Source organism: Dipodomys merriami, unplaced genomic scaffold (assembly GCF_024711535.1).
Source record: "Dipodomys merriami isolate MVZ:Mamm:240054 unplaced genomic scaffold, mDipMer1.0.p SCAF_151, whole genome shotgun sequence".
Lineage (NCBI taxonomy): Eukaryota > Metazoa > Chordata > Mammalia > Rodentia > Heteromyidae > Dipodomys > Dipodomys merriami.
Window position 1 is genome coordinate 2,585,579 of NW_027202838.1, and position 26,677 is coordinate 2,612,255.

At 44.1% G+C, this 26,677-nt stretch overlaps 1 protein-coding gene across 2 annotated transcripts; it reads left to right on the forward strand.

Moving 5' to 3' along the window:
- Positions 1 to 290: 290 nt before the first annotated feature.
- Positions 291 to 26,677, forward strand: LOC138827196 (complex III assembly factor LYRM7). 2 transcript variants are annotated; one of them, XM_070022690.1, is made up of 5 exons: positions 291 to 411; positions 4,172 to 4,244; positions 8,288 to 8,355; positions 13,602 to 13,683; positions 26,442 to 26,677. In XM_070022690.1, the coding sequence occupies exons 1-5, from the start codon at positions 394 to 396 to the stop codon at positions 26,510 to 26,512; spliced, it is 312 nt and encodes a 103-aa protein (XP_069878791.1). In that variant the 5' UTR covers positions 291 to 393; the 3' UTR covers positions 26,513 to 26,677. The 2 variants fall into 2 exon arrangements, with proteins under 2 accessions (XP_069878791.1, XP_069878789.1); XM_070022688.1 differs by having other exon boundaries at positions 293 to 411; positions 8,285 to 8,355.

Genomic DNA, 26,677 nt, shown 5'->3' on the forward strand with positions numbered 1-26,677 from the left:
GCGCCAGAGCCTCCAGGCCGGAAGTGACTCTGCCCCTAACAAACATGGCCTCCGAGTGACTTCCGCTCTCCCGTCTGTCATTTGGCTCCGCCGCTCTGGGAAGTTTATGGAGTCACGACGCGCTTAGCAAACGTTTCACAGGCATCCCGCTGAAGGGGCGGGGCCACGCTGCAGGGTGATTGGTTGCCGTGCGTTAGGAGCGTGGCCACGGAGAGCGAGACTTTGATTGGCTATCGTGAGGCGGGACTAGCGGGGAAATCCTGAATGATGATTGGTTGGGGGTGTTAGGCGCGCGCCCTCGGGAAATGAGACGTCGGTGCTGGCTCTCCCTTGGCTGCCGGGAGGCGGGGTGAACCGGCGGCCCCTGAGGTGACGGGGACGGCGTGGGGAGCCATGGGTCAGGCGGTGAAGGTGACAGGGGCTGGGGAGGGGTGGATGCAGATGGGGAGGGGAGGGGAGGGCACAACTGGGGGACGGTTGTGGAGTTCCTGGGGGTTGAGGTTGAGGACGCTGAGGGGCCGTCGGGGGCCTGCAGGTGCGCGGGTGGGAGGGGCTGCGGGTGGGGCCCCAGCGCCCGGCACCGGCCGGGACGGGGGGGGGGGGGCCGAGAAGGGGGAGGTTACCCGAGATAAAAACACTCGTCTTGGAAACAGGGCGCTGGCGGCCCACGCGTGTCATCCTGGCTACTCAGGAGGCTGAGATGTGTGGAGCGCGGTTCGAAGCCAGCCTGGGCAGGAAAAGCCCCCTGAGAGCCACCAAAAAGCCGGAAGTGGAGCTGTGACTCAAGTGGTAGAGCGCTAGCCTGGAGCAGAAATGCTCCGTGATAAAGTTTCCAAGCCCTGAGTTCAAGCCCCCGGGGCCGACATGTACACACGCGCGTGCCAAAACATGGGTTGGGTGTGGCCCCCCCCCCAATCCGTCTTCACTAGTATTGATTTGTCTGAAGGACCCATTTCACATCCCAGGAAATGAAGACCCAAAACGCGAATTTAAGATCCACCTAGCTTTCTTTAACGTGTAGTGTTTGCATGTGCTTTCTTTTGTAATAAAGCATTATACAAAAAAAAAAGAGAAAGTTCCAACCTGCCAATCGAGTGTTATGTTTGTTCCCATATCTAGAGATGAGGAACCAAGGAAAGATTCCCCAGCGAAATGCCTTGGAAAAGGACTTAGCGAGACACCTGTGAGACCCGAACCGGGGAAAGGGGGATGGCTGAGGGTGTTTGGGCACCCCAGATCCAGTCTCTGTAGGGACCCTGGGCTCAGGTTCATTTCTAGTCAAGTGTATTCCTTGTTGGTGCCCAGTTCTCAGGCAACCATCTCTTAGCTTTAAATATTGACGTGATGGTCAATTGGAATCTGTCGTTGCCACACAGCCCACAACACTGCAAGGGAAAAAGCTATGTTTTATGATACATCAGTAATAAGCCACCAAGCATCCCTCGTGGACTATTGAACTCAGGGCAGGGAAAGACACAATTCTATCAGGTTATTCATTCAAGAATTATATTGAAGCCGGATGTTGGTGGCTCACACCTGTAATCCTAGCTACTCAGGAGACTGAGATCTAAGAGTATGACACTCTTATCTCCAAGTAACCACCAGGAAACCAGAAATGGTGCTGTGGTAGAGTTCTGTCCTTGAGCCAAAAAGTTCAGGAACAGTGCCCAGGCCCTGAGTTCAAACCCCAAGACGGATAAAAATAATAGTGATAATTATTATTATATTGAAGCCCTAAGATGAGTGTTCATGCCTGTAATCTTAGCCACTTAGGCAGATGAGATCTGAGGATTGCCATTGGAAGACAGGTCAGGCAGGAGTCTGTGAGACTCTTATCTCCAAAAATCTAGAAGTAGAGATGTGGCTCAGGTGGTAAAATGCTATCCTTGAGCAAAAAAGTTCAGGGACAGCAGCACCTAGGCCCTGACTTCAAGCCCCAGGACGTACACAAACACACAATATGTTAGGTACTAATAGCCATAAATTATCTGTACTGTACTACCTGGGCATACTAAAGGCATCACTTTGCCTTTATAAAGCAATACACTAGGAGCTGGGAAGGTGGCTCAGTGGTAGAGTGCTTGCCTTGTATGCATGAGGCCCTGGTTTCAATTCCTCAGCACCACATAAGCAAAAAGAAAAAAGCCAGAAGTGGCACTGTGGCTCAAGTGGTAGAGTGCTAGCCTTGAGCTGAAGAGCTGAGGGAAAGCGCCGGCCCAGAGTTCAGGCCCCATGACCGGACCCAAAAAAAAAAAAAAAAGAAAGAAAGAAATACACTAGGTAGGGAGAAGGGCAATATTTTTAAATAATTTTTATTGAGATTAGGTGATTACATAAATTTCACAGTATTGTGGGAGTAGTGATACTTAAAGTCACAAACACATTTTAACCTTCACAGGGCATATTGTCATTATCATGGTTTATAAAGCTTGTGGATAATATAAGCTTTGACAGTACAACTATTTCTTCCAAATTGGGTGATATGTACATTTCTTTCCTTTTGCTTAATGTCAGCTGTTCATCTTTCCCTCTCATTCCCTCCCATCACTTCCCTTGAAATAGTAAGTTCATTTTCATCAATGTCCAGTGCAGCTGATGGGCCAAGAAGGTCAATATTGAGAGAACAATATTTAGCACCTTTTTTGGACTTAGAAGTGAGAGGTAGCCTCAGCGTGTCACTGAAGTCTCTTGGCAGTGTGACTTTTTTTTTTTTTTTTTTTGGTTGATTGTGGTGCTTGAACTCTGGGCCTGGGCTGTCCCTCAGCTCTTCAGCTCAAGGCAAGCGCTCTACCACTTGAGCCACAGCACCATTTCCAGCTTTTTCTGCTTATGCGTTGCTGAAGAATTGAACCCAGGGCCTCATGCATTCAAGGCAAGCGCTCTACCACTGAGCCACCTTCCCAGCCTGGCAGTATGACTTTTTACTAAATTTTCAGGCTCTTTTCTTACCCTTTTGTCTCAGTACTCCACTTCTCATGTGAGCAATCAGTTACCTCTCCTAAATTGTATTTTCTTTCTGAGCCCTCCTAAGATGTAAGTTCATGATTTTGTATGTGTGTGATTTGAAGAGCAGATAAAAGCTTTAGTTTCTTCAAAAGAGAGCAAATACTTACAATACTAGCAAACTGGTTTATGGCAAAATGATTATGACATAAGCATCCTTGTATTGTTTTTGTTCTTTGTTTCTTTGCATGTTTGTGTGTTTGGTTTTTTTGGGGGTCCGGTAGTAGGCCTGAACTCTGGGCTTGGGTGCTGTCCCTCAGCTCTTCAGCTCAAGGATAGCGCCCTACCACTTGAGCCACAGCGCCACTTCGGGCTTTTTTTTTCTGCTTATATGATGCTGAGGAATCAAACCCAGGGCCTCATGCATGCAAGGCAAGCACTCTACCACTGAGCCACCTTCCCAGCCCTGTGTTTTGAAATAGGGTCTCACGTATTCTGTGGTCCAGGCTGGCCTGAAACCATATGTAAACCAGGCTAACCTGGAACTTGAGAACTTCTTGTGACAGGATCCCTAGCCTCCCAAATTCTGGGATTACAGGTGTGCACCACCATTCCCAACTTTGTTTTGTTTGCTTTGTAGGACTTGGTATAATGCTTAAACTTTTTTTCTTCCCTCATGTGTTGGGGTTGGAGCCCAGGAACTCATTCATGCTATGGATGTACTTTACCTCAGCCCCTAAACAAGGGAAAGAGAAAGGTTTTTGTTTTGTTTCTGTTTGTTTGTTTGTGTTGCTGGTCCTTCTTGAACTTAGGGCCTGATACTGTCCCTGAGCCTCTTTGTGCTCAAGGCGAGCACTCTACCACTTGAGCCACAGCACCACTTCTGACTTTTTGATATTTAACTGGAGGTAAGAGCTTTGGGGACTTTCTGCCCAGGTTGGCTTGAACTGTGATCCTCAGATCTCAGCCTTCTGAGTAGCTAGGATTACAGGCGTGAGCCATCAGCAACCTGCTGGAAAGATTTGTTTTTAAATTTTGAAGGCCTGATGTTTACAAGCTATTCTGAAAGGTAATTTAAGATAATAGGAATAAAAAGCACACACACACACACACACATATATATATAAGAGAAATAAATAGAAAAGGAAAATTGTTTAATCTTTGTAATCCAGTATATAAAATGTGAAATTTTTTTCTCAGGAGGTCTGAATTCTGATTTTCTTAACAGGTTTTACAGCTCTTTAAAACACTGCACAGAACCAGACAGCAAGTTTTTAAAAATGATACCAGAGCATTGGAAGGTAAAATATGTGTGTGTGTGTGTGTGTGTGTGTGTGTGTGTGTGTGTGTGTGTGTGTGTGTGTGTGTGTGTGTGGTGTGTGTGTGTGTGTGTGTGTGTGTGTGTGTGTGTGTGTGTGTGTGTGTGTGTGTGTATTCCCTTTTGTTTAAGTCTTTGCTTTAAATGGCTGGAGACCCCCACACCCACCTTATGTAATGAAAAGCCAGCTTGGGAACGACTTTCACTGGCTCTCTTCTGATGGTATATTTTGTTTGTTTTTTTGGGTTTGGGGGATTTTGTGTTTTGTGTTTGCCAATCCTGGGGCTTGAACCCAGGGCCTGGGCACTGTCTTTGAGCTTCTTCTTCTTTTTTTTTTTTGGTCGGTTGTGGGGGCTGAACTCTGGGTCTGGGCACTGTCCCTCAGCTCTTCAACTCAAGGCTAGTGCTCTACCACTTGAGCCACAGCGCCACTTCCGGCTTTTTCTGCATGTGTGGTGCTGAGGAATCGAACCCAGGGCCTCATGCATGTGAGACAAGCACTCTACCACTGAGCCACCTTCCCAGCCCTGACCTTCAAGGCTTGAGCCACAGTGCCATTCCTGCTTTTTCTGTTTATGTGGTACTGAGGAATTGAAACCAGGGCTTCAGGCATGCCAGGCAGGCACTCTACCACTAAGCCACATCCCCCGCCCCAAGTTTTTTGGGTTTTTTGTGCAGGTCCTGGGGCTTAATCTCACTGTCCCAAGCTTCTATTGCTCAAAGCTAGTATTAAACCATTTGAGCTACAGCCCCTTTCTGATGTGTTTGTTTTTCTTTCTTTCTTTCTTTCTTTGTTTTGTTGATTAATTGGAGCTAAGAGCCTCATGGACCTTTTCTACCTGGGCAGGCTTTGACTGTAGATTCTCATATCTCAGCCTGTTGAATAACTAGGATTATAGGCCTAAGTTACCAGTGCCTGGCTTAATATTATGTTTTGTAAAGATTTGTTTATACTACACTTCTTTCAGAAGTATATACTTAAAAAAAGATAAAGATTTCTCAAAGAATCAGAAAAAAAAAAAAGGTTGGGCCAGGTGCCAGTGGCTCACACCTGAAATCCTAGCTACTCAGGAAGCTGAGATCTGAGGATCACAGTGCAAAGCCAGACTGAGCAGGAAAGTCTATGAGACTCTTATCTCCAATTAACCACCAGAAAATCAGAGGTGGCTCTGTGGCACAAGTGGTAGAGTGTTTGCCTTGAGCTGAGGAGCTGAGGGACAGCACCCAGGCCCCAGAGTTCAAGCCCCGTGACCAAAGGAAAAAAAGATCGCATGTGAGAATTTCAGTGTTTGCCATGAGTTGCCTTTGGTTCAAGCCATGAGTCTTCTTTTATGTAAACAAATTTCTTTTATGGAAACAAAATTTCACTCTGGAAGACCAAATACCACCGTATTATCTGTGTCAGTCTGGAAGTCTCCACAGATATGGAAGGAAAATCCAATCCAAATCTAATTTACATCCACATTCTGTGTTTCACTGAAGCTTAAACTTAGGCCTGGACACTATCCCTGAGCTTTTTTTATTTTTAGTTTTAGTTTTGGCACTCCTGGGGTTTGAACTCAGGGCCTGGGCACTGTCCCTGAGCTTCTTTTGCTCAAGGCTGGCACTCTACCACTTGAGCCACAGAACCACTTCTGACTTTTACTGTTAATGTGGTACTAAAGAATCCAACCCAGGGCTTTATGCATGCTAGGCGAGGACTCTGCCTGGAAGCCACATTCCCAGCCCTCTATAAGCTTTTTTGCTCAAGGCTAGGTCTCTACCACTTGAGCCATAGCTCCACTACTGGCACTACTGGCGTTTTGGTGGTGAAGTAGAGATAAGAGTCTCATGAACTTTCCTGTGTGGGCTACCCTTGAACCATGATCTTCAGATTTCAGCCTCCTGATTAGCTAGAATTCCAGGTGTGAGCCATTGTGCCCAACTCTTAAGTACATTTCTTAACCTTCTTAAGAAGGTGTCTGGTAAAGTGGCCCCCACTTAGGAAATTAAGTTTTCCTAATTCGGAGCTGGGCTCTGGCATACTAACTGAGCAACTTTATACAGATTGTTCCATCAGTTGCTCACAACAGCATATAAGATTGAGTAGATTGGATTAAGCTGCTTCAATGATATAAAATGATATAACAAAATAGTATAGCAAAAGTCTTAATCTATTTTTTTTTTTTTTGTCGGTCGTGGGGCTTGAACTCTGGGCCTGGGCGCTGTCCCTCAGCTCTTCAGCTCAAGGTGAGCGCTCTACCACTTGAGCTACAGCGCCACTTCCATCTTAATCTATTTTTATCTGAATGAAGGCACTAAAAATTATATATGTGTCCTTCTTACTCTTGTATTTTAAGCTACCTATGTGTGTACATTGTTTAATACATTTGTCTTTATTGACTTTTGTTTTGTCAGTCATGGGGCTTGAACTTTGGACCTGGGTGTTGTCCCTCAGCTCTTTGGTGCAAGGCTAGCACTCTACCACTTGAGCCATAGTGCCACTTCTGGATTTTTTGTTTGTTTGTTTGTGTGGTGCTGAGGAATCGAACCCAGGAGGTCTTGTATGCAAGGCAAGCACTCTACCACTGAGCCACCTTCCCAGGCCCTTTATTGACTTTTGATAAAGACATTTTTGTCATGTCTGGGTTCATGAAATCAATTCCAGCACTTGGGAGGCTGAGACAGGAGAAATATGAACTTGAAGATAAGTGTAGGTTAGATAGTGAGACCTTGTCTGGAAAAAGAAAAAAATCAGGTTCTGGTGGCTCATGCCTGAAAGCCTAGCTACACAGGAGACTAAGAACTGAGGATCACAGTTCCAAGCCAGCCTGGTCAGGAAAGTCCTGAGACTCTTCTCTCCAGTTAAATACCAAAAAGCCAAGCCAGGCTCTGGTGGCTCATGCCTGTAATCCTAGCTACTCAGGAGGCTGAGATCGGAGGATCATGGTTCAAAGACAGCCCAGGCAGGAATGTCCGTGAGACTCTTTATCTCCAATAAACTGCCAGAAAACCAGAAGTGGTGCTGTGGCTTGAGTGGTAGAGCACTTGCCTTGAGCTGAAGAGCTGAAGGATAGCACCCAGGTGCAGAGTTAAGCTCCATGACCGACAAAACAAAAACAAAACTAAACTAAAAAACCAGAAGTCAAGTTGTGGCTTAAATGGTCTTAAGCCACAAAAGTGCTGGTCTTAAGCCCAAAAGCTCAGGGACAGGGCCCAGGCTCTGAGTTCAAGCCCTAGGACTGGCACAAAAAAGAAAAAAGAAGGGCTGGGAAGGTGGCTCAGTGGTAGAGTGCTTGCCTTGCATGTATGAAGCCCTGGATTTATTCCTCAACACCACATAAGCAGAAAAAGCTAGAAGTGGCACTGTGGCTCAAGTGGTAAAGCCCTAGCCTTGAGCTGAAGAGCTGGGGGACAGCGCCTAGGCCCAGATTTCAGGCCCTACAACCTACAAAAAAAGAAAAAGAAAGAAAGAAAATGAAAGACATTTTAATCTAAACACTTAGAGAAAAATATTTATTTGAATTTATTAAAATCTAGTGACTAAAGGGACACAAAATTGCAAGAGAAAAATAGAGTAATGAAAGTTTATATTACGCTCCCCTCTCCCCCGCAAATTTTGGTAGCCTTTCAAAACTCTCCATGAAACTTTTTAAATACTTTTTCTTATGCTTTGCTTTACATACAATCAAAACCTTTTCTTAGAGATGTAGAAATTCATTTAAATAATATAAATTATTGGGACAGGAATTATAAGTTAGAAAAACAAACAACCAAGCTGGGTGCTGGTAGCTCACACTTACAATCTTATCTACTCAGGTGGCTGAGATCCGAGGATAGTGGTTCAAAGCCAGCCTGGGCAGGAAAGTCCTTGAGACATTTATCTCCAATGAGCCACCAGAAAACCAGAAGTGGCACTATGGCTCAAGTGGTTGAGCTGAAGAGCTCAGAGACAGTGCCCAGGCCCAGAGTTCAAGCCCCATCACTGACAAAAAAAGAAAAGAAAAGAAAAACAAATAACCTTATATATATTTTTTTCTCTAGCAGCCAGAATAAAGATCAATGAAGAATTCAAAAGTAACAAGAGTGAGACTTCTCCTAAGAAAATAGAAGAGGTACAGTTATTTTCAATTCCAATAAAACCTAGAATTTTTTTGAAAAAGAGAAAATGATGGAAATAGATGGTCATTTGATTTTTTTTTTTTTTTTTTTGTCGGTCATGGGGCTTGAACTCTGGGCTTGGGCGCTGTCCTTGTGCTCTTCAGCTCAAGGCGAGCACTCTACCACTTGAGCCACAGCATCACTTCTGGTTTTCTAGTGGTTTATTAGAGATAAGAGTCTCACGATTTCCTGCCCAGGCTGGCTTTGAACCACAATACTCAGATCTCAGCCTCCTGAGTAGCTAGGATTACAGGTGTGAGCCACCGGCGCCCTGCTAAAGATGGTCATTTGAAAGGAAAGTCATCCTTGAAACCCTCCACTTTACTTGATGTGGCTCACCTATTCAGGACCATTTCCCTGTCCCTAGAAGATAGCCCCTTGCCTGTGGCAAGAGCATGGAGGTAGCTATGATCAAAGCAAGTGCTGCTTAGCCAATGCAGAAACAAAATCCTCTCTTCACCTGAGGCAGGTTGGTGTTATAGAAACTCAGAACCCTAGATGGAACTTCCTTACTCATGTATGTGTGTGTGTGTGTGTGTGTGTGTGTTTGCATGTTTGCATGCACATTTGTGTGCATGTATGTAGATGTACCTGCCAGTCTTAGGGCTTGATCTCTGCCTGCTTACTGTCCCTGATCTCTTCTGCTCAAGCCTAGCCCTCTACCATTTGAGCCACAGCTCCATTTCTGGCTTTTTCTTGGTAGTTAATTGGAGATAAGAGTCCTCACGGACCTTCCTGTGCCAGCTGGCTTTAAACCATGATCCTCAGATCTAAGTCTCCTGAGTAGGCAGGATTACATATATGAGCTACCAGCCCCCAGTTTCTCTGGGAATTTTTGAGATAGAATCTTGCTTTTTGCCTATGCTGGCCTGCAACCACAACCCTCTTCTTTTTTTTTTCTGCCAGTCCTGGACCTTGAACTCAGGGCCTGGGCTCTGTCCTTGAGCTTCTTTTGCTCAAGACTAGTACTTTACCACTTGAGCCACAGCACTTTTTCTTTTTATGTGGTACTGAGGAATTGAAACCCAGGGCTTTGTGCATGCTAGGCAAGCACTCTACTACGAAGCCACATTTCCAGCCCACAAGCCTCTTTTTTTTGTTGGTTGTGGGGCTTGAACTCAGGGCCTGGGTGCTGTCCCTAGGCCTCTCTGTGCTCAGGGCTAGGGCTTTACCACTTGAGCCACGGCCCCACTTCCCATTTTTGAGTTGATTAATTTGGAGATCAAAGTCTCGTGGAGACTTCTCTGCCAGGGCTGACTTTGAACTGCAATCCTCAGATCTCAGCCTCCTGAGTAGCTAGGATTACAGGTATGGATCACCAGAACCCAGCCACAATCTTCTTACTTAAGCTTCCCATGGTAGCTGGCCTAACAGACATGTGCATACACACCCAGCTTTTTCTGCTGAGTGGGCTGGCCTTAAAATGCAGTCCTCCCGATTTCAGCAACCTAAGTAGCTAGGATTACAGCCATGAGCCCCTGAAACTCTCTGACCAATGGATTTTAGTCTTTCTCCTTTGTTTTACTCATGCAACATTTCGTGACATCATACACTACCAGTTGGGAAAATGCACTAAGCAGTACAGTAAGCTCATCTTATTTGCAAGTTTATCATATATGGTTTTAACAGACACAGAGAAACAGAGAGAAGAGGAGAGAGAGAGAGAGAGAGAGAGAGAGAGAGAGAGAGAGAGAGAGAGAGAGAGAGAGAGAGAAATCAAAACAAAATTGCACAGCCTAGTTAATGTGGAGAAGCTCTCAGGCAGTCCTGTATTTAACTTGGTGTATGAGCTGCTGTTTTTATGTCCTGACCTTTGTACAAATCTGCCTCCCCGCAAAGCAGCTTATACCTACCTACAGAGCAAGGGAAAAGTGAATTGCTTAATTTAAGTGATAAACTGAAAACTTGAGGTTTGTTGAAAGGTGGCAGGTCTCTAAGCAGAAGTTGGGGACACTAGGAAAAAAGGCGTCAGGCACTATATTGCACCGCCTGAGCATTCACAAGTTTTCCTCAGCAGCAGTCCCCAGGAACCATTCACCCCCAGTTATCAAGACTCTACTGTAAGCCATGCACTATGGCTCAGACCTGTAATCCAAGCTCCTCAGGAGATTGAGATCTGAGGATCACAGTTAGAAGTTAGCTGGGACAGGAAAGTCTCTGAGGATCTTATCTCCAGTTAACTAGAAAATCCTGGAAGTGGAGCTATGGCTCAAGTGGTAGAGGGTCAGCTTTGAGTGAAAAAGTTTAGGGACAGTACCCAGGCCCTAAATTCAAGTCCCAGTAGCAGCGTGCGCACGTGCGCGCACACACACATACACAAGTCTACTGTACAGTGAATATAGTTTATTATATGAAATCTTAAAATTATATCTTATGGACTGGGAACGTTGCTTAGTGGTAGAGTACTTGCCTAGCATGCATGAAGCCCTGGGTTCAATTCCTCAGTACCACATAAACAGAAAAAGCAAGAAGTGGCGCTGTGACTCAAGTGGTAGAGTGCTAGCCTTGAGCACAGAGAGTCTTAGAGATAGATCCCAGGCTCTGAGTTCAAGCCCCAGGACTGGCAAAAAACATTACATATGGGCTGGAAAGGTGGCTCAGTGGTAGAACGCTTGCCTTGCATGCCTGAGGCCCTGGGTTCGATTCCTCAGCACCACATAAGCAAAAAGAAAAAAGCCGGAAGTGGCATTGTGGCTCAAGTGGTAGAGCACTAGCCTTGAGCTGAAGAGCTGAGGGACAGCACCCAGGCCCACAGTTTAGGCCCCACGACCGGACCCCCCCCAAAAAAAAAACATTATATATTATAATTACAGCTGTTAGTACCATATTATTATTATTTTTTTTTTTTTTGGTCAGCCGTGGGGCTTGAACTCTGGGCCTGGGCCCTGTCCCAGTGAGCTACAGCGCCACTTCCAGTTTTCTGGTGGTTTATTGGAGATAGGAGTCTCACGGTCTCTCCTGCCCGGGCTGGCTTTGAACCACGATCCTCAGATCTCAGCCTCCTGAGTAGCTAGGATTACAGGCGTGAGCCACCAGCGCCCGGCCTTAGTACCATATTATTAGAAAAATCCTTTTAGTACCAGGAAGCTTCCAAGCTCATAGCACATACAAGTAGCTCTATGGTTCCAGTTTTTTTTTTAAATTTAATTTAATTTTATTTGTGAACATACTGTACAGAGGGGTTACAATTACATGGTTCCAATTTTTGCTTGAAAGCTGGAATTTTATCATTGTCAGCATATATTGTCAATTGGTTTTTCTCAAGACAAACACATTTCACTCGTGTTCAAGAAATTATCTGCCAACTGCACACCAGTGGCTCACACCCCTAATCCTAGCTATTCAGGAGGCTGAGGATCATTGTTCAAAGCCAATCCAAGCAGGAAAGTCCATGAGATTCTTATCTCTAATTAACCACCAAAAGGCAAAAAATGGAGCTGTGGCTTAAGTGGTAGCAAATGCTCAAGGATAATACCCAGGTCCTGAGTTTAAGCCACAGGACCAGCACATACACACACACACACATACACACACACACACACACAAATAATAATAATAATAACTAGCTGGGCACTGGTGGCTCAAGCCTGAAATCCTAGCTACTCAAGATGCTGAGAACTGAGGATCATGATTCAAAGCCAGCCCCAGCAGGAAAGTCCATGAAACTTATCTCCAATAAACGACTCAGAAAACTGGCAGTGGCGCTGTGGCTCAAGTGGTAGAGCGCTCGCCTTGAGCTGAAGAGTTGAGGGACAGCGCCCAGGCCCAGAGTTCAAGCGCCAGGACTGCCCAAAACATAAAATAATAATAATAATAATAATAACAATAATAATAATAATAACAACTAATCTGCCAAATACCTTGGTCTGAGTAATCATAGTTTCTCAAAGCTCTTTCAAGAAATTAACCTTTTTTTCCCCTGTTCTGGGGCTTGAACTCAAGGTGTAGGTGCTGTCCTTTAGCTTTTTCTTTGTCTTCTGCTCACGTGGTGCTGAGGACTCAAACCCAGGGCCTCATGCATGCAAGGCAAGCACTCTACCACTGAGCCACGCTCCCAGCCCCCTCCTTTAGCTTTTTCACTCAAGGTTAGTGCTCTACCACTTGAGCCATAGCTCCACTCCCAGCTTTTTGGTGTTTAATTGGAGATAAGAATCGCTTAGATTTTCCAGCCTGGGTGGGCTTCAAACCATGATCCTCAGATCTCAGCCCCCTGAGTAACTAGGGTTACAGATGTGAGCCTCCAGTGCCTGTCTTTAAAAGGCTATTTTTATGGAGGAAGTTATACTTCCATTTACACTTAAACAATACAGAAAAAGAATTTTGTCCTCACAGATCCCTGAAGGGATCTTCAATCTCTCAGGGGCCCAGAGCTAGAGAACCAGTGTTTGGGGCCCGTTTCTCACTCTGCACATGAGGTCTAATGCTAGAGGAGAAGATGGTTAACCTACACTATGCCTCTAATGACAGAGCCAACGTGGAACAGACTGTGTTCAGGAAACCAGCTCTATAAAGAAAGTCCCAAGCTGGGTACCAATAGCACATGCCTGTAATCTTAGCTACTCAAGAGGTTGAGATCTGAGGATCACAGTTTGAAGCTAGCCTGGGCGGGAAAGTCTGTGAGAATCTTATTTCCAGTTAATCAACAGAAAACTGTAAATGTCGCTGTGGCTCAAGTGGTAGCCCACTAGCCTTGAGCACAGAGAATCTCATGGACAGAGGTCAGGCCCTGACTTCAAGCCCCAGGACTGACAAAAAAAAAAGTCCTAAAGCCCTCACGTTTTTTTTTTTTTTTTTGGTTATAAGGTTTGAACTCTGATCCTGGGCACTGTCCATGAGCACTTCAGCTCAAGGAGAGCACTCTATCACTTGAGCCACAGCACCGCTTCCAGTTTTCAAATGTACATTATAACAAAACATTCTGAATCTGTTTGGGAACAAAATATGGAGTAGATAGATAAGAGTTATAAAATTATCCCAAAATATTTGAGCTTTGTATACTGTAAAGTGTTAAAAGCAACACTAACTAAAAAGGAATTGTTATATAAAACTATAGTTTTCAGCTAGGCTCTGGTGGCTCATGCTTGTAATGCCCAGGCCTTAAATTCAAGCCCCATGATGAACAAAACCAAACAAGCTAGAGTTTTCAAAACAATACATAGTCATGAAACCCTCTAAGAACTCACACTGGCTTTCTCAACAGCTGATGAAAATAGGTTCTGACGTTGAACTGCTCCTCAGAACATCTGTCATACAAGGAATTCACACAGACCACAACACACTGAGTAAGTAAACTTAAAGAACGATGATTTCTGGCCGCAGTGCATTTTGACATACTGAACAAATCCTATACCTTTGTTTGTTTTATTTATTTATGTAAATAAATTTGATCTTGAATTTGATCTCAGAACCTTGCACTTGGTAGGAAAGCAGTCTACCATTTGAGTCATGCCCCCAGCCTTTTGTACTTTTAGTTATCATTTCAGATTTTTTTCCTAGGGCTGCCCTTGAACTGCAGTCCTCCTGTCTACACTTCCCTTATGGCTGGATTTACAGGCGTGAAACTTCCATGCCTAGCTTATTTGTTGAAATGGGTTCTCCCTAGCTTCCCTGCCTGCCCCTCCCCACCTTGGTCATGGGGCTTGAACTCAGTGCCTGTGCACTGCCCCTGAGCTCTTTTGCCCAAGGCTAGCACTTTACCACTCGAGCCATAGCTCTACTTCCAGCTTTCTGGTGGTTCATCAGAGATGAGAATCTCACGGACTTTCTTACCCAGGCTGACTTTGTACTGTAATCATAATATCTCAGCCTCCTGAGTAGTTAGGATTACAGGCATGATCCATGGGCACCTGGCTCTCTCTAGCTTTTCTTTTTTTTTCTCTTCTTCTTCTTCTTCTTCTTCTTCTTCCTCTTCCTCTTCCTCTTCCTCTTCCTCTTCATCATCATCATCTTTCTTCTTCTTCTTCTTCTTTCTTTGGTCAGTCGTGGGGCCTGAACTCTGGGCCTGTACACTGTCCCTCAACTCTTCAGCTCAAAGGTAGCGCTCTACCACTTGAGCCACAGTGCCGTGTCCAACTTTTTCCTGCTTATGTGGTGCTGAGGAATCGAACCCAGGGCCTCAAGCATGTAAGGCAAGCACTCTACCACTGAGCCACCTTCCCAGCCCCTCTCTAGCTTTTCTTTTGGTACTAGCTGATCTCAAACTGAGACCCTCCCAATCTGTACCTCCCAAAGTGGTTGAAATTATAGGTATAAGCTACCACACCAGCCTTTAATAGAGTTGTGGAGTTTTTTCCATTGGCTGGATTTTAACCTTGATTTTGCCTCCTGAGTAGCTAGAATTACAGACATGAACCACTAGCTCCCAATTTCAACAGGATAGATTTTAAGTTTTATATATAAAGGACTTGAAGGGTTGGGATATTGCTCATGATAGAGTACTTGCCTAGCATACAAAAAGTCCTGAGTTCAACCAGCAGTACCAAAACAAAGGTGTTCAACTTTATAGAAATGGAGTCATACAAGATTTTCATTTTGTCTGGCCCTTTTTTATCTCAGTATTACATTTGTGAGATTCATTTACGTTCTCATATTCCTCCATGTCATAGCAAATACTGTTTGGACTTATCACCATGTCACAATTTATCCTTATGTTGTGGTTTAGGTTTTTCCCAGTTCAAGACTATAGTGGTTAATGATCTTATGAATACCACGCATTTTGGTGGGGAAATGTGTGTAGTAATATGTGCATTACGACACACATCTTCAGAGCTAATATATAGTCGAAGTAAAATGTCTACATACTAGGATCTGGGTTTTTCACATAGCAGTTTCCCAAAGTTGTTCTGACTCCGTGAGCAGCTGCAGAATAAGTGCACAAGCTCCACTTGTCCTCAGTCCTCACTCAGACTTAGCAGCATGTGTCTCTGTAGCCTTGTTGGTCCCTGTGCAGTGCATCATAGTTACTTTCATTCATGTACCTAGTAACTAACTGAAGGAATAGAGCACCTGTTTAATGGACGTTTGAATATTCTCTTTGATGAAGTTCCTGCTTGTCTTTTGCTCATTTATCTTTTCCTAAAGGGTTGTCTGCCTTTTTAGTATTGACTTGGAAGAATTCTTTCCATGTTCTAAATGCAGATTTTTTTTTTTTTTGCCTGTCCTGGGGTTTGAACTCAGAGCCTGGGCACTATCCCTGAGCTTTTTTTTTTTTTTTTTTGGTCGTGGGGCTTGAACTTTGGGCTTGGTTGCTGTCCCTCAGCTCTTCAGCTCAAGGCGAGTGCTCTACTGCTTGAGCCACAGCGCCACTTCTAGTTTTCTAGTGGTTTATTGGAGATAAGAGTCTCATGGACTTTTCCTGCCCGGGCTGGCTTTGAACAGTAATCTTCAGATCTCAGCCTCCTGAGTAGCTAGGATTACAGGTGTGAGCTACCAGCATCCAGCGGTCCTGAGCTTTTTCTCAAGGTTAGCACTCTACCACTTGAGCCATAGCACCACTCCTGGCTTTTTCTGTTTATGTGGTAGTGGGTAATCGATCCCAGGGCTCCATACATGCTAGACAAGCACTCTAGCACTAAGCCACATTCCCAGTCCAATATTTTGTTGATATATATTATAGGAGAATCTTCTCCATTGTGACCTGTCCTTGTCTCAGTAATGTTATCTTTCAGTGAAGTTTCTTTTCTTTTTTTTTTTTTTTTTTTTGCCAGTCCTGGGGCTTGAACTCAGGGCCTGAACACTGTCCCTAAGTTTCTTTTGCTCAAGGCTAACACTCTACCACTTGAGCCACAGCGCCACTTCTGGCTTTTTCTGTTTATGTGGCACTGAGGAATCGAATCCAAGGTTTCATGTGTACTAGGCAAGCATTCTACCACTGAGGATTTTGAGTTCCAAGCAAAAACAAAAAAGCTATCAAGTGAGGACATGAAGAGATTCTCTTGTGCCTTCTTCCTTATTTTATTGTTTGAGCCCCTTCATTTTGTTCTTTCTATTAACCAAAGTTGATATGTGTGAGATAGAGGTTATTCTGGAAAAGTCTTCTCTTTCCCTTGTTGGTCACATTGATTATAGAATCAAATAGCTTCAGCTGGGTGCGTGTGTTTCTGGACTTTAGGATCTCATCTGTCAGTCTGTGGTTCCCTTTGTGATCACAAGCCACGATGTCTTGACTGTGGTACACTGGTGTTTTCCCGCCTGGTACAGTCCGTCAGTACTGACAGATTTAGAGAGAACAATGTGGGAGGATTGCTTCTATTAGACACAAAGCTATTCATTGTCCTCAGGTCACAATCTTAACTTTTGATTATCTTTTCTACTTGAAAACAGCTCGTTGTCCTGTTTGTCAAAAAATGCACGTTAACATGGAGTTAATTTCACAGGCCATAGCTCTCAATCAGTTAAAGCCAGGGGCCAGGTACTGTTTTGTTTGTTTTTAAAAATCATGGTAAAATACACTTAACAATAGTGTGTGTGTGTGTGTGTGTGTGTGTGTGTGTGTGTGTATGTATGCGTGTGAGTCTTGAGGCTGGAACTCAGGGCCTGCGCAATGTCACTGAGCTCTTTTTGCTCTACCATTTTGAACCAGAGTACTTCTTACAGTTTTCTGGTAGTTAATTGCATATAAAAGTCTCACAGACTTGAATGTGGCTGGCTTTGAACCTCAATTCTCAGATCCCAGCCTTCTTTTTTTTTTTTTTTTTTTTTTTAGATCCCAGCCTTCTGAGTAGCTAGGATTACAGGTGTGAGTCATTGACACCTGGTATTGGAACAGATTTTTTTAACCTATGTTTTTAAAACTTGGTAAGAAAAAAAATGTGGTTATGTGGTTTTGTGTTTCTAACAAATGATGCCTTAGTGGAAAATAATAGAGATAAAAAAATGATAAAAATGATTTATTACCTGTAAGAATAACCAGCATGTTGTATACGTGAGCTCTAAATCTCCTTTTTTTTTATTCCAAGTAATATCTATGTTGGAAATTACATATTGAATTTTGAAAAGAATTTCTCATCTGAACAATTTGTCCTTTTATTCCTTGTAAAAACAACAGTTTGAACTGGTACCAGTAGCTCATTCCCATAATCCTAGTTTACTTGGGAGGCTAAGAATGAGGAGAATTGTGATTCAAGGCCAGACGATGAGTAAATGTTTGTGAGTCCCCTTCTCAGCACATATTTTGGTAGAGTGGCCTGTCTCTAAGCTATGTGAGAGGCCAGAATTGGGAGGATCATGATGTCAGGCCAAACTCCGTAGAAACGAAGCTAGACCTGGCAGCCTATACCTGTCATCCTAGCAACTACAAGAAGCCTGAAGCAGGTCCACAGTGCTTTGGTGAGAAGCAAGGCCCTGTCCTGAAAACAAACAAAGGAAGAAAACAAAAACCCAGGACTGTAGGTACTGTACAGGACATAGGTACTGTACAAACGCCCAGTACAAAAAAAAAAAAAAGGCAATTGAATTATTTCAAGTGATTTCAAGGTTTTTTTTTTTTTTGTTTGTTTGTTTTTTTGTCATATGTGGGGCTTGATCTCTGGGCCTGGGCGCTGTCCCTCAACTCTTCAGCTCAAAGCTAGCGCTCTACCACCGGAGCCACAGCGCCACTTACAATTTTCTGGTGGTTAATTGGAGATAAAAGTCTCACAGTCAGGGCTGGGAAGGTGGCTCAGTGGTAGAGTGCTTGCCTTGCATGCATGAGGCGCTGGGTTCGATTTCTCAGCACCTCATAAGCAGAAAAAGCTGGAAATGGCACTGTGGCTCAAGTGATAGAGCACTTGCCTTGAGCTGAAGAGCTCAGGGACTGTGCCCAGGCCCAGAGTTCAGGCCCCACGACCGACCAAAAAACAAAGGTCTCACAGACTTTCCTGCCTGGGCTGGCTTTGAACCATGATCCTCAGATCTCAGCCTCCTGAGTAGCTAGGATTACAGATGTGAGCCACCTGCACCCAGCTTACTTCAAGGTTCTTTAGTATAGAAAGAACCATTCAATCATGGGAAGAATTCCTTATGTTAAATGTTTATTTTCTATTCTTTCTCTTCCTTCCTTCCTTCCTTCCTTTCCTCCCTCCTTCCTTCCTTCCTTCCTTTCCTCCTTCCTTCCTTCCTTCCTTCTTTCCTTTCTCTCTCTCTCTCTTTCCCTTTCCCTTTCCCTCTCTCTCTCTTTCTTTTTGTCCATTGTGGGGCTTGAAATCAACCTGGGCGCAGTCCCTCAGCTCTTCAGCTCAAGGCTAGGGCTCTACCACTTGATCCACAGCGCCACTTCTGGTTTTCTGATAGTTTACTGGAGATAAGAGAGAATCACAGACTTTCCTGCCTGGGCTGGCTATGAACAGCGATCCTCAGATCTCAGCCTCCTGAGTAGTTAGGATTACAGGCATGAGCCACTGGTTCCTGGCTCTGTTTCTTTTTAGTAGTACTGGGGCTTGAACCCTGCTGCTGAGCCTTGTCTCTTAGCTTATTTTCGCGCTTTTTTTTTTTTTTTTTTTTTTTTTTTTGTGGAGAAGCGCATCCACAAACTATTCCTTCACTGTCCCTACAGTACCATCCTGGAGCAGGGGCACTGGGGAGGAGACATGAGTCAGAGACAGGTCCTCGGGGAAAACACTGTGCCCAGTGCAAGTTCCCCAATTCCAACTTAGCATTTTGCTTATGTGCCTGATATATTTAGCAATATGTCTGCAACTTCAGACTCAAATATCTTAATGTCATGTACATTACTTCTACCCAGATGTCTCTTTGATTCCCTCACTGTAATAGATGCTATCTGTAATATTTTCTTTTAAATCTTGGCTCAGATTTTGACTTCGATCTTTAATTGGGCTAAAAGCTTTTTATTTGAAAAAGTCGCTTTTTAAATAATGCATTTAATATGCTCACAGTCAATCAACCTTTTCAGAGGCCTGAACTACGGGAAATAAATTGTGATCTCAGTGTATTTCCTTCTTAAAGATCTGGCAAGGTCAGTGTTACAGTTCCTTGATCTACTGTGGACTACTTCAAGGATCTTACAATGAAATCAACTTCAGTGAAAATTAGTGTATAGCTATGTAAATGTGCTTTTATAGCTATGTAATGTATATAGGCCTAGTTACAGTGTCAGCAACATGTGAATACAGAAAAACTTGTTGTAAAGATTTTCTTTGATCCTAGCTACTCAGGGAGCTTAGATCTGAGGATCATGGCTCAAAGCCAGCCCAGGCAGAAAAGTCCATGAGAATTTCAGCTTGAGGCTGATACAGACCAAAGAACCTGTAAACAACATCTCTGAATTCTAAAGCAAAAGAAGGGAGGGGGTTCTGGGGGTGTGGCTCAATAGAGCACCTACATAGCAAGCACAAGGCTCTTAATTCAGACCCCAGTACCACCAAAATAAAACACAAAAGAAGTGATTTCAAGATAAAGATTATGAAGGTGGGCAGAAAAGACCACTATGGAAGGATGACAATCATGCTTAAACATTAGAACAAGATGTTTGCTTGTGGCTATTTGTACCTGGGACAACTGGAAAGATTCAAAATCTGTAATGTTTTTTGACAGGCTTGTATTGCCAGGAAACCCCAGGCTTATTTAGCTTATTTATTTATTTATTTATTTAGTCATGAGGCTTGAACTCAGGGCCTGGGCACTGTTCCTGAGCTTTTGTGCTCAAGGTTAGCGCTCTATCACTTTGAGCCACAGCTCCACTTCCAGTTTCCTGGTGATTAATTGGAGATCAGAGTCTCACAAGCCAGGCACCAGCTACTCAGGAGGCTGTGGTTCAAAGCCAGCCTGGGCAGGAAAGTCCTTGAGAGTTATCTCCAATAAACCACCAGAAAACTGGAAGTGGCTCTGTGGCTCAAAGTGGTAGGGCTAGCCCTCAGTGAAAAAGCTCAGGGACCACACCTAGGCCCTTAGTTCAAGCTATAGGACTGACAAAAAGTGGGAAAAAAAAAAAAAAAAAAAGGATCACAGAAAGCCGGGCACTGGTAGCTCACACCTGTAATCTAGCTATTCAGGAGGCTGAGATCTAAGGATTGTGGTTCAAAGCCAGCCCAGGAAGGAAAGTCTGTGAGACTTTTTTTTTTTTTTTGGTCAGTTATGGGGTTTGAACTCTGGGCCTGGGCGCTGTCCCTCAGCTCTTCAGCTCAAGGCAAACACTCTACCACTTGAGCCACAGAGCCACTTCGGGTTTTCTGGTGGTTTATTGGAGATAAGAGTCTCATAAGCTTTCCTGCCTGGGCTGGCTTTGAACCATGATTCTCCGATCTCAGCATCCTGAGTAGCTAGAATTACAGGTGTGAGCCACAGGTGCTTGGCTTTATCTACCTTTCTTTAATTCATAAGCCTTTGAATGCATGACAACAAGAAGTAGATTGTGGAAACTTGCATAACCCAGAAGAACATCTGCCCCTGTAGCTCTGCTTCTAGACAGAAAGACTGGCTTTGAGACTTCAGGACCTAGAGCTCTGAAGTACAGAGCTCCACCAGAAACAGAAACAGTCAGGTTCTGCCGGATTGCTGACCCAACTCCTTGACAAGGCTCTTCTTGTGCTGCAGGATTGAGGATTTTCTGTGGAGCTGTGACTGCACATTTTGTTTTTCTTCTACTGTCTGTTTTTCACTTAACTCCAGTGGGTGTCTACCACACAATCTGCCAAGGCTGCTGGGCACAGCCACCAGACATCCTCTGCCCATCTGCATGAGATCTCAGGATGCAGGTGGGAAGTGGAAGTTACTACAGTGGGAAGAGGGGTATACATGCACGTGTGTGTATAGCTAAAGGGATATGACAAGAAAAAGAAGGTTATATCCCAGACTACATGCTATCTGTCTGGCCTTCATAAGACCAGTGTTCTGGGTTTTATTTCCAAAAAAATCCTGTCTTCCTGTTAAAAAGGAATGAGCAGGAAGGGCTCTGCCCCATGGCCCTTCTCCTTTGCCTACCTGGAGTATGCATGCATTGACTGCCGCAGTGAAGGCCTCCTACCAAGAAGGGCTACAAAACACCAGGAAAAAAGAGTCATGGAATCCTAGAAGCGTCAAGGATTTTGCTAGACCCAGGGCATTCAGCTGTGTTTCCTGATAATGTGAGAAAATGAACTCCCACATTGTTGAACTTCTGGTTATTCAGAGTAAGCATATTCTGAAATAATAAAGGTAGGTTTAGTCATTTTGTTTTTCATTCTCCTGTAAAAGCATGTTTCTAACATGCTATGTTGTCATTTGTTGTTTGTCTTGCCCATTAGATTCTGAAGTCCTTGAAGAGAAAAACTCTTCCCTCCCCCCCCACCCCCAAGTCCTAGGGCTTGAATTCAGGGCCTAGGTGCTGTCCCTGAGCTGCTCTTTGCTTAAGGCTAAGGCTAGTGCTCTATCATATGAGCCACAGCTCCACTTCTGGTCTTTTATGAGAATTGTATTGGAGATGAGACTCTCACAGTCTTTCCTGCCCTGGCTGGCTTTGAACTTCAATCTTCAGATCTCAGCCTCCTGAGTAGCTAGGATTCTAGGTGTGAGCCTGGGTATGAAAGACTTTTTATTGGCCTGCAGGCATGGCTTAGCAATAGAGCACCTGCCTAGTAAGTAATAGGCCCTGAGTTCAAATCCTAGAACCACATCAATCAGTCAATCAATAGGAGTTTAGTATGACAGTTCCATATGTGCATATAAAAGCATATAATATCATACCCCCTTTCTCTAGTGAAACTTATATATTCACATTTGTGTTTCTTATTTCTTGATATAATTTCTAAAATTAAACAAGCACTTTTTCCGCCCCCCCAATACTGGGGCTTGAACTCAGGGGCACTATCTCTGAGCTTCTTTTGCTCAAGGCTAGCATTCTAGCACTTGAGCCACAGTGCCACTTCCTGCTTTTTCTGCTTATGTGGTACTGAGGAATCGAACCCAGGACTTCATGCATGCTAGGCAAGCACTCTATCACTGAGCCACATTTCTAGCCGCAGGCATTTTTTTTTTTTTTTCTTTTTGGATCTGTGGGGCCTGAACTCTGGGCCTGGGCGCTGTCCCTCAGCTCTTCAGCTCAAGGCTAGCACTCTACCACTTGAGCCATAGCACCACTTCCGGCTTTTTTTTTTCTGTGTATGTGATGCTGAGGAATCGAACCCAGGGCCTCATGCATGCAAGGCAAGTGCTCTACCACTGAGCCACATTCTCAGCCACAGGCATATTTTTTTTGATAAGTGAAACACATTCTCCACTCTCTAATTAAATATCCAAAGATCTGAGAAAAGCAAGTGAGATATAAAGAATGACTAAATAATACAGATTTAATAATAACTGGTTTTCATTTTGGTAAGATAGATTTACCATGTAGTTGATAAGAGCATTATTTTTAGTAAGATTAGTTCCTTTCTTTATTAAGTAAAAATAACAGTTTAACTTTTGGGATGAATTTCTTGTATTTTTAAAATTTTTATTATTAAACCTGGTGCTGGTGGCTTATACCTGTAATCCTAGCTACTCAGGAGGCTGAGATCTGAGGATCATGGTTCAAATCCAGCCTGGGCAGGAAACTCTGTGAGATTCTTATTTCCAATAAACCACCAGAAAACCAGAAGAAGTGCTGTGGCTCACGTGGTAAAGCACTTGCCTTAAGCTGAAGAGCAGAAGGACACCACCATTCAGGCCCAGAGTTCAATCCCCACAACTGACCAAAAAAAAATTATTATTATTATGAAGGTGATGTACAGACAGGTTGTAGTTTCATAAGTCAGGTAATAAGCATTTCTTTTTGGACAATGTCACCCCTTCCCTTACTTCCAGATTTTCCCTCTCACCCCACCCTAAGTTGTTTTTGTTTTGTTTTATTTTGGGTCTGGTCATGGGCCTGAACTCTGAGCCTGGGCGCTGCCCCTCAGCTCTTCAGCTCAAGGCTAGCATTCTACCACTTGAGCCACAGCAACACTTCCGGCTTTTTTTTTTTTTTTTTTTTTTGCTTATGGGTGCTGAGGAATCGAACCCAGGGCCTCAGGCATGCAAGGCAAGCACTTTACCACTGAGTCACCTTCCCATCCCCACCCACCCTAAGTTGTATAATTCATTTTCAACATAGTGTCTAGTGAATAGACATAGTATCTAGTGTCTAGTTTCAACATAGTGTCTACTGCTGCATTTATTCATCCTTTATCCCTCCATTTCTGTGCCCTCCTTACCCTCCTGAAGACACCTAAACAGTCAAGAGAAAAAATGAAAACAATGACACCAACAAAGGAAAAAACTCTTGTTTCCATTTTGTTTTGGTAATATCTTTCTTTCTTTCTTTCTTTCTTTCTTTCTTTCTTTCTTTTTGTCAGTCCATTTTCTGGTGAGGAGATAAGAGTCTCACAGATGTTCCTGCCTGGGCTGGCTTTGAACCACAATCCTCATATCTCAGCCTCCTGAATAGCTGGGATTACAGGCAGGAGTCACTGGCTCCCAGCTTTTCTTTCCTTTTGTCTTTTCTCTTCACTTTTTTGGGGGGGGAGGGGGTCAGTCATGGGACAGGGCCTGGGCGCTGTCCCTCAGCTCTTCAGCTCAAGGCTAGTACTCTACCACTTGAGCCACAGCGCCACTTCCAGCTTATTCTGTTTATGTGGTGCTGAGGAATCAAACCCAGGGCCTCATGCATGCAAGGCAAGCACTCTATCACCGAGCTATCTTCCCAGCCCCTTTCTTTCTTTCTTTCTTTCTTTTTTTTTTCTTTCTTGTTTTGGTCAGTTGTGGGGCTTGAACTGTAGGCTTGGGCGCTGGCCCTCAGCTCTTCAGCTCAAGGCTAGCGCTCTACCACTTAAGCCACAGCACCACTTCCCATTTTTTGGTGGTTAACTGGAGATAAGAGTCTCAGGGCTGGTGCGGGTGGCTCATACCTGTAATCCTAGCTACTCAAGAGGCTAAGATCTGAGAGGATCGTGGTTCAAAGCCAGCCCAGGCAGGAAAGTCTGTGAAACTCTTATCTCCAATAAACCACTAGAAAACCAGAAGTGGCACTGTGGCTCAAGCAGTTGAGCACTTGCCTTGAGCTAAAGAGCTGAGGGACAGCGCCCAAGCCCAGAGTTCAAGCCCCATGACCAACCAAAAAAAAAAAAAATGTCTCACAGGCTTTCCACCTAGGCTGGCTTTGAACTGTGATCCTCAGATCTCAGCCTCCTGGGTAGCTAGGATGACAGGCGTGAGCCACAGGCACCTGGTTTCCTTCCTCCTTTCTTCTTTTTTCTTTTGTGGTACTTGGGTTAAACTCAGAGCTTTGAGCTTACTAAGCACTAACTCTACCCCTTGAGCCAGGTCCAGGTCTTTTTCATTGTATTGTTTTCAGATAGGATCTCAAATTTTACCCTACTGTTGGCCTCCACTGCATGTTCCACCTCTTTGGTGCCCATGAACAGTATCCTGTCCAGTTTATTTGTTGAGATTAGGGGGAGTCTCACAAACTATTGCCTGGGGTAGCCTCAAACCACAATTCTCCAAATCTTTACCTCTCAATTTAGTTAAGGATTATAGGCATGAACCACTACACCGGCTTTATTTATTTATTTTTTTGGTCAGTCATGGGACTTAAACTCTGGGCCTGGGCCTGTCCCTGAGCTCTTCAGCTCAAGGCGAGCACTCTACCACTTGAGCCACAGTACCACTTCCAGTTTTCTGGAAGTTAATGGGAGATAAGAATCTCATGGACTTTCCTGCCCAAGGCTGGCTTTGAACCTCAGTCCTCAGATCTCAGCCTCCTGAGTAGCTAGGATTACAGGCGTGAGCCACCAGCACCCAGCTTGGCCTCAATATTTTGTTCTTGTTTAGCAGTGGTTTCAAAGAGGGCACTGTTGGCTTTGGGGCAGAGGTGCTGGGAACACACTGTACTACTGCTGCACCCCCAGCCCGTCGTTGGCATTTTGGATATGAACGTTCACTGTGCTGGACTGTCCCACACATAAAAATTTAGCATCTTTGGCTTCCATCCACCACATTCCATCTTCCAGCTGGCATGACAGCGCACACTCCCTTGGTCAGAACTTCCTTGTAGGTGTTGAGGCTGTAGCTGAGTGGTAGATACCACACACAGGCTTATCACGTGGGAAGCCTTGGGTTCAGTCCCAGTGCCCAGCCCCACCCCACCCCCCAAAAAAGAAAGGGGAAAAAAAAAGAACCATTGTTCTATAAATTTGGAATATCTAAATTAAAAAGGTATTCCTGCTGGATTCCAAGAGTGTAAAAAAACAAGACATACAGCCAGGAGCTGGTGGCTCAAGCCAGTAATCCTAGCTACTCAGGAGGCTGAGATCTGAGGATCCCAGTTCAAAGCCAGCCCCCAGGCAGGAAAGTCTCTGAGACTCTTATCTCCAAGTAACCACTCAAAAACGAACTGTGGCTCAAAGTGATAGAGTGCTAGCCTTGAGCTGAAGAGCTCAGGGACAGTGCCCAAGACCTGAGTTGAAGCCCCAAGTGCACACACACGTATACAATGTATGCACACACATACATGTACATACACAGGGTGTTCTTTTTCTTTAGTAGGTAAATAGACTATCCAGCTGATAGTTGTAATTGTTGGTAATCAGATGGCAGTGTGTTGTAGCTTAATTCTACAAAGATATTGAATTAGTTGTGTTAAATAAATGATAAAGAATTAAGTTGGTTTTTCTATAACCAACTTATGTTTTTCTATAATCTAAAAAGAGAACCCTCTTTTTTTGTTGTTGTTGGTAGTGGGGCCTGAACTCTGGGCCTGGGCGCTGTCCCTCAGCTCTTCAGATCAAGGCTAGAGCTCTACCACTAGAGCCACAATGCCACTTCCTGCTTTTTCTGCTTATGTGGTACTGAGGAATCAAACCCAGGGCCTCATGCATTCAGGGCAAGCACTCTACCACTGAACCACCTTCTCAGCTCCAAGAGAAACCTCTTAAATGTCTCTATTTAGAATCATTTTTCTACCTTAATACGTTAACTAGAATAAATAAGATTTACCTTAAACCTCATAACTCAGAGATGTGAGGGGAAGTGTGTGTAATTTGCATTTACTTCTACTTCAGTGATTAAACATGAATTCTCATTTTAACAATCCATTTTGTTTTTCTTTCAGAATTGGTCCCCAGGAAAGATCTTCTTGTTGAAAACGTGCCATATTGTGATAAACCAACTCAGAAGCAATGAATTTTCTAGAGTAAAACAAGTCTTCACATCATTACCTTTAAAATGGATCATTCTACCCAAAGTCCTGGAATTCAGATACTTCTCTCTAAATGGACAGATGGGAAAATGAGTGAACGAAAGAAGAACTTCATAATTAAATTCACATTAAAATGACATTGCTTAGAA

Excerpts from the sequence above, each read along its gene's own strand:
- LOC138827196 (XM_070022688.1), top strand. Across the intron at positions 4,245-8,284 it reads TGATACCAGAGCATTGGAAG|CAGCCAGAATAAAGATCAAT; the intron begins GTAAAATATGTG and ends TTTTTTCTCTAG. Across the intron at positions 13,684-26,441 it reads CACAGACCACAACACACTGA|AATTGGTCCCCAGGAAAGAT; the intron begins GTAAGTAAACTT and ends TTTTTCTTTCAG.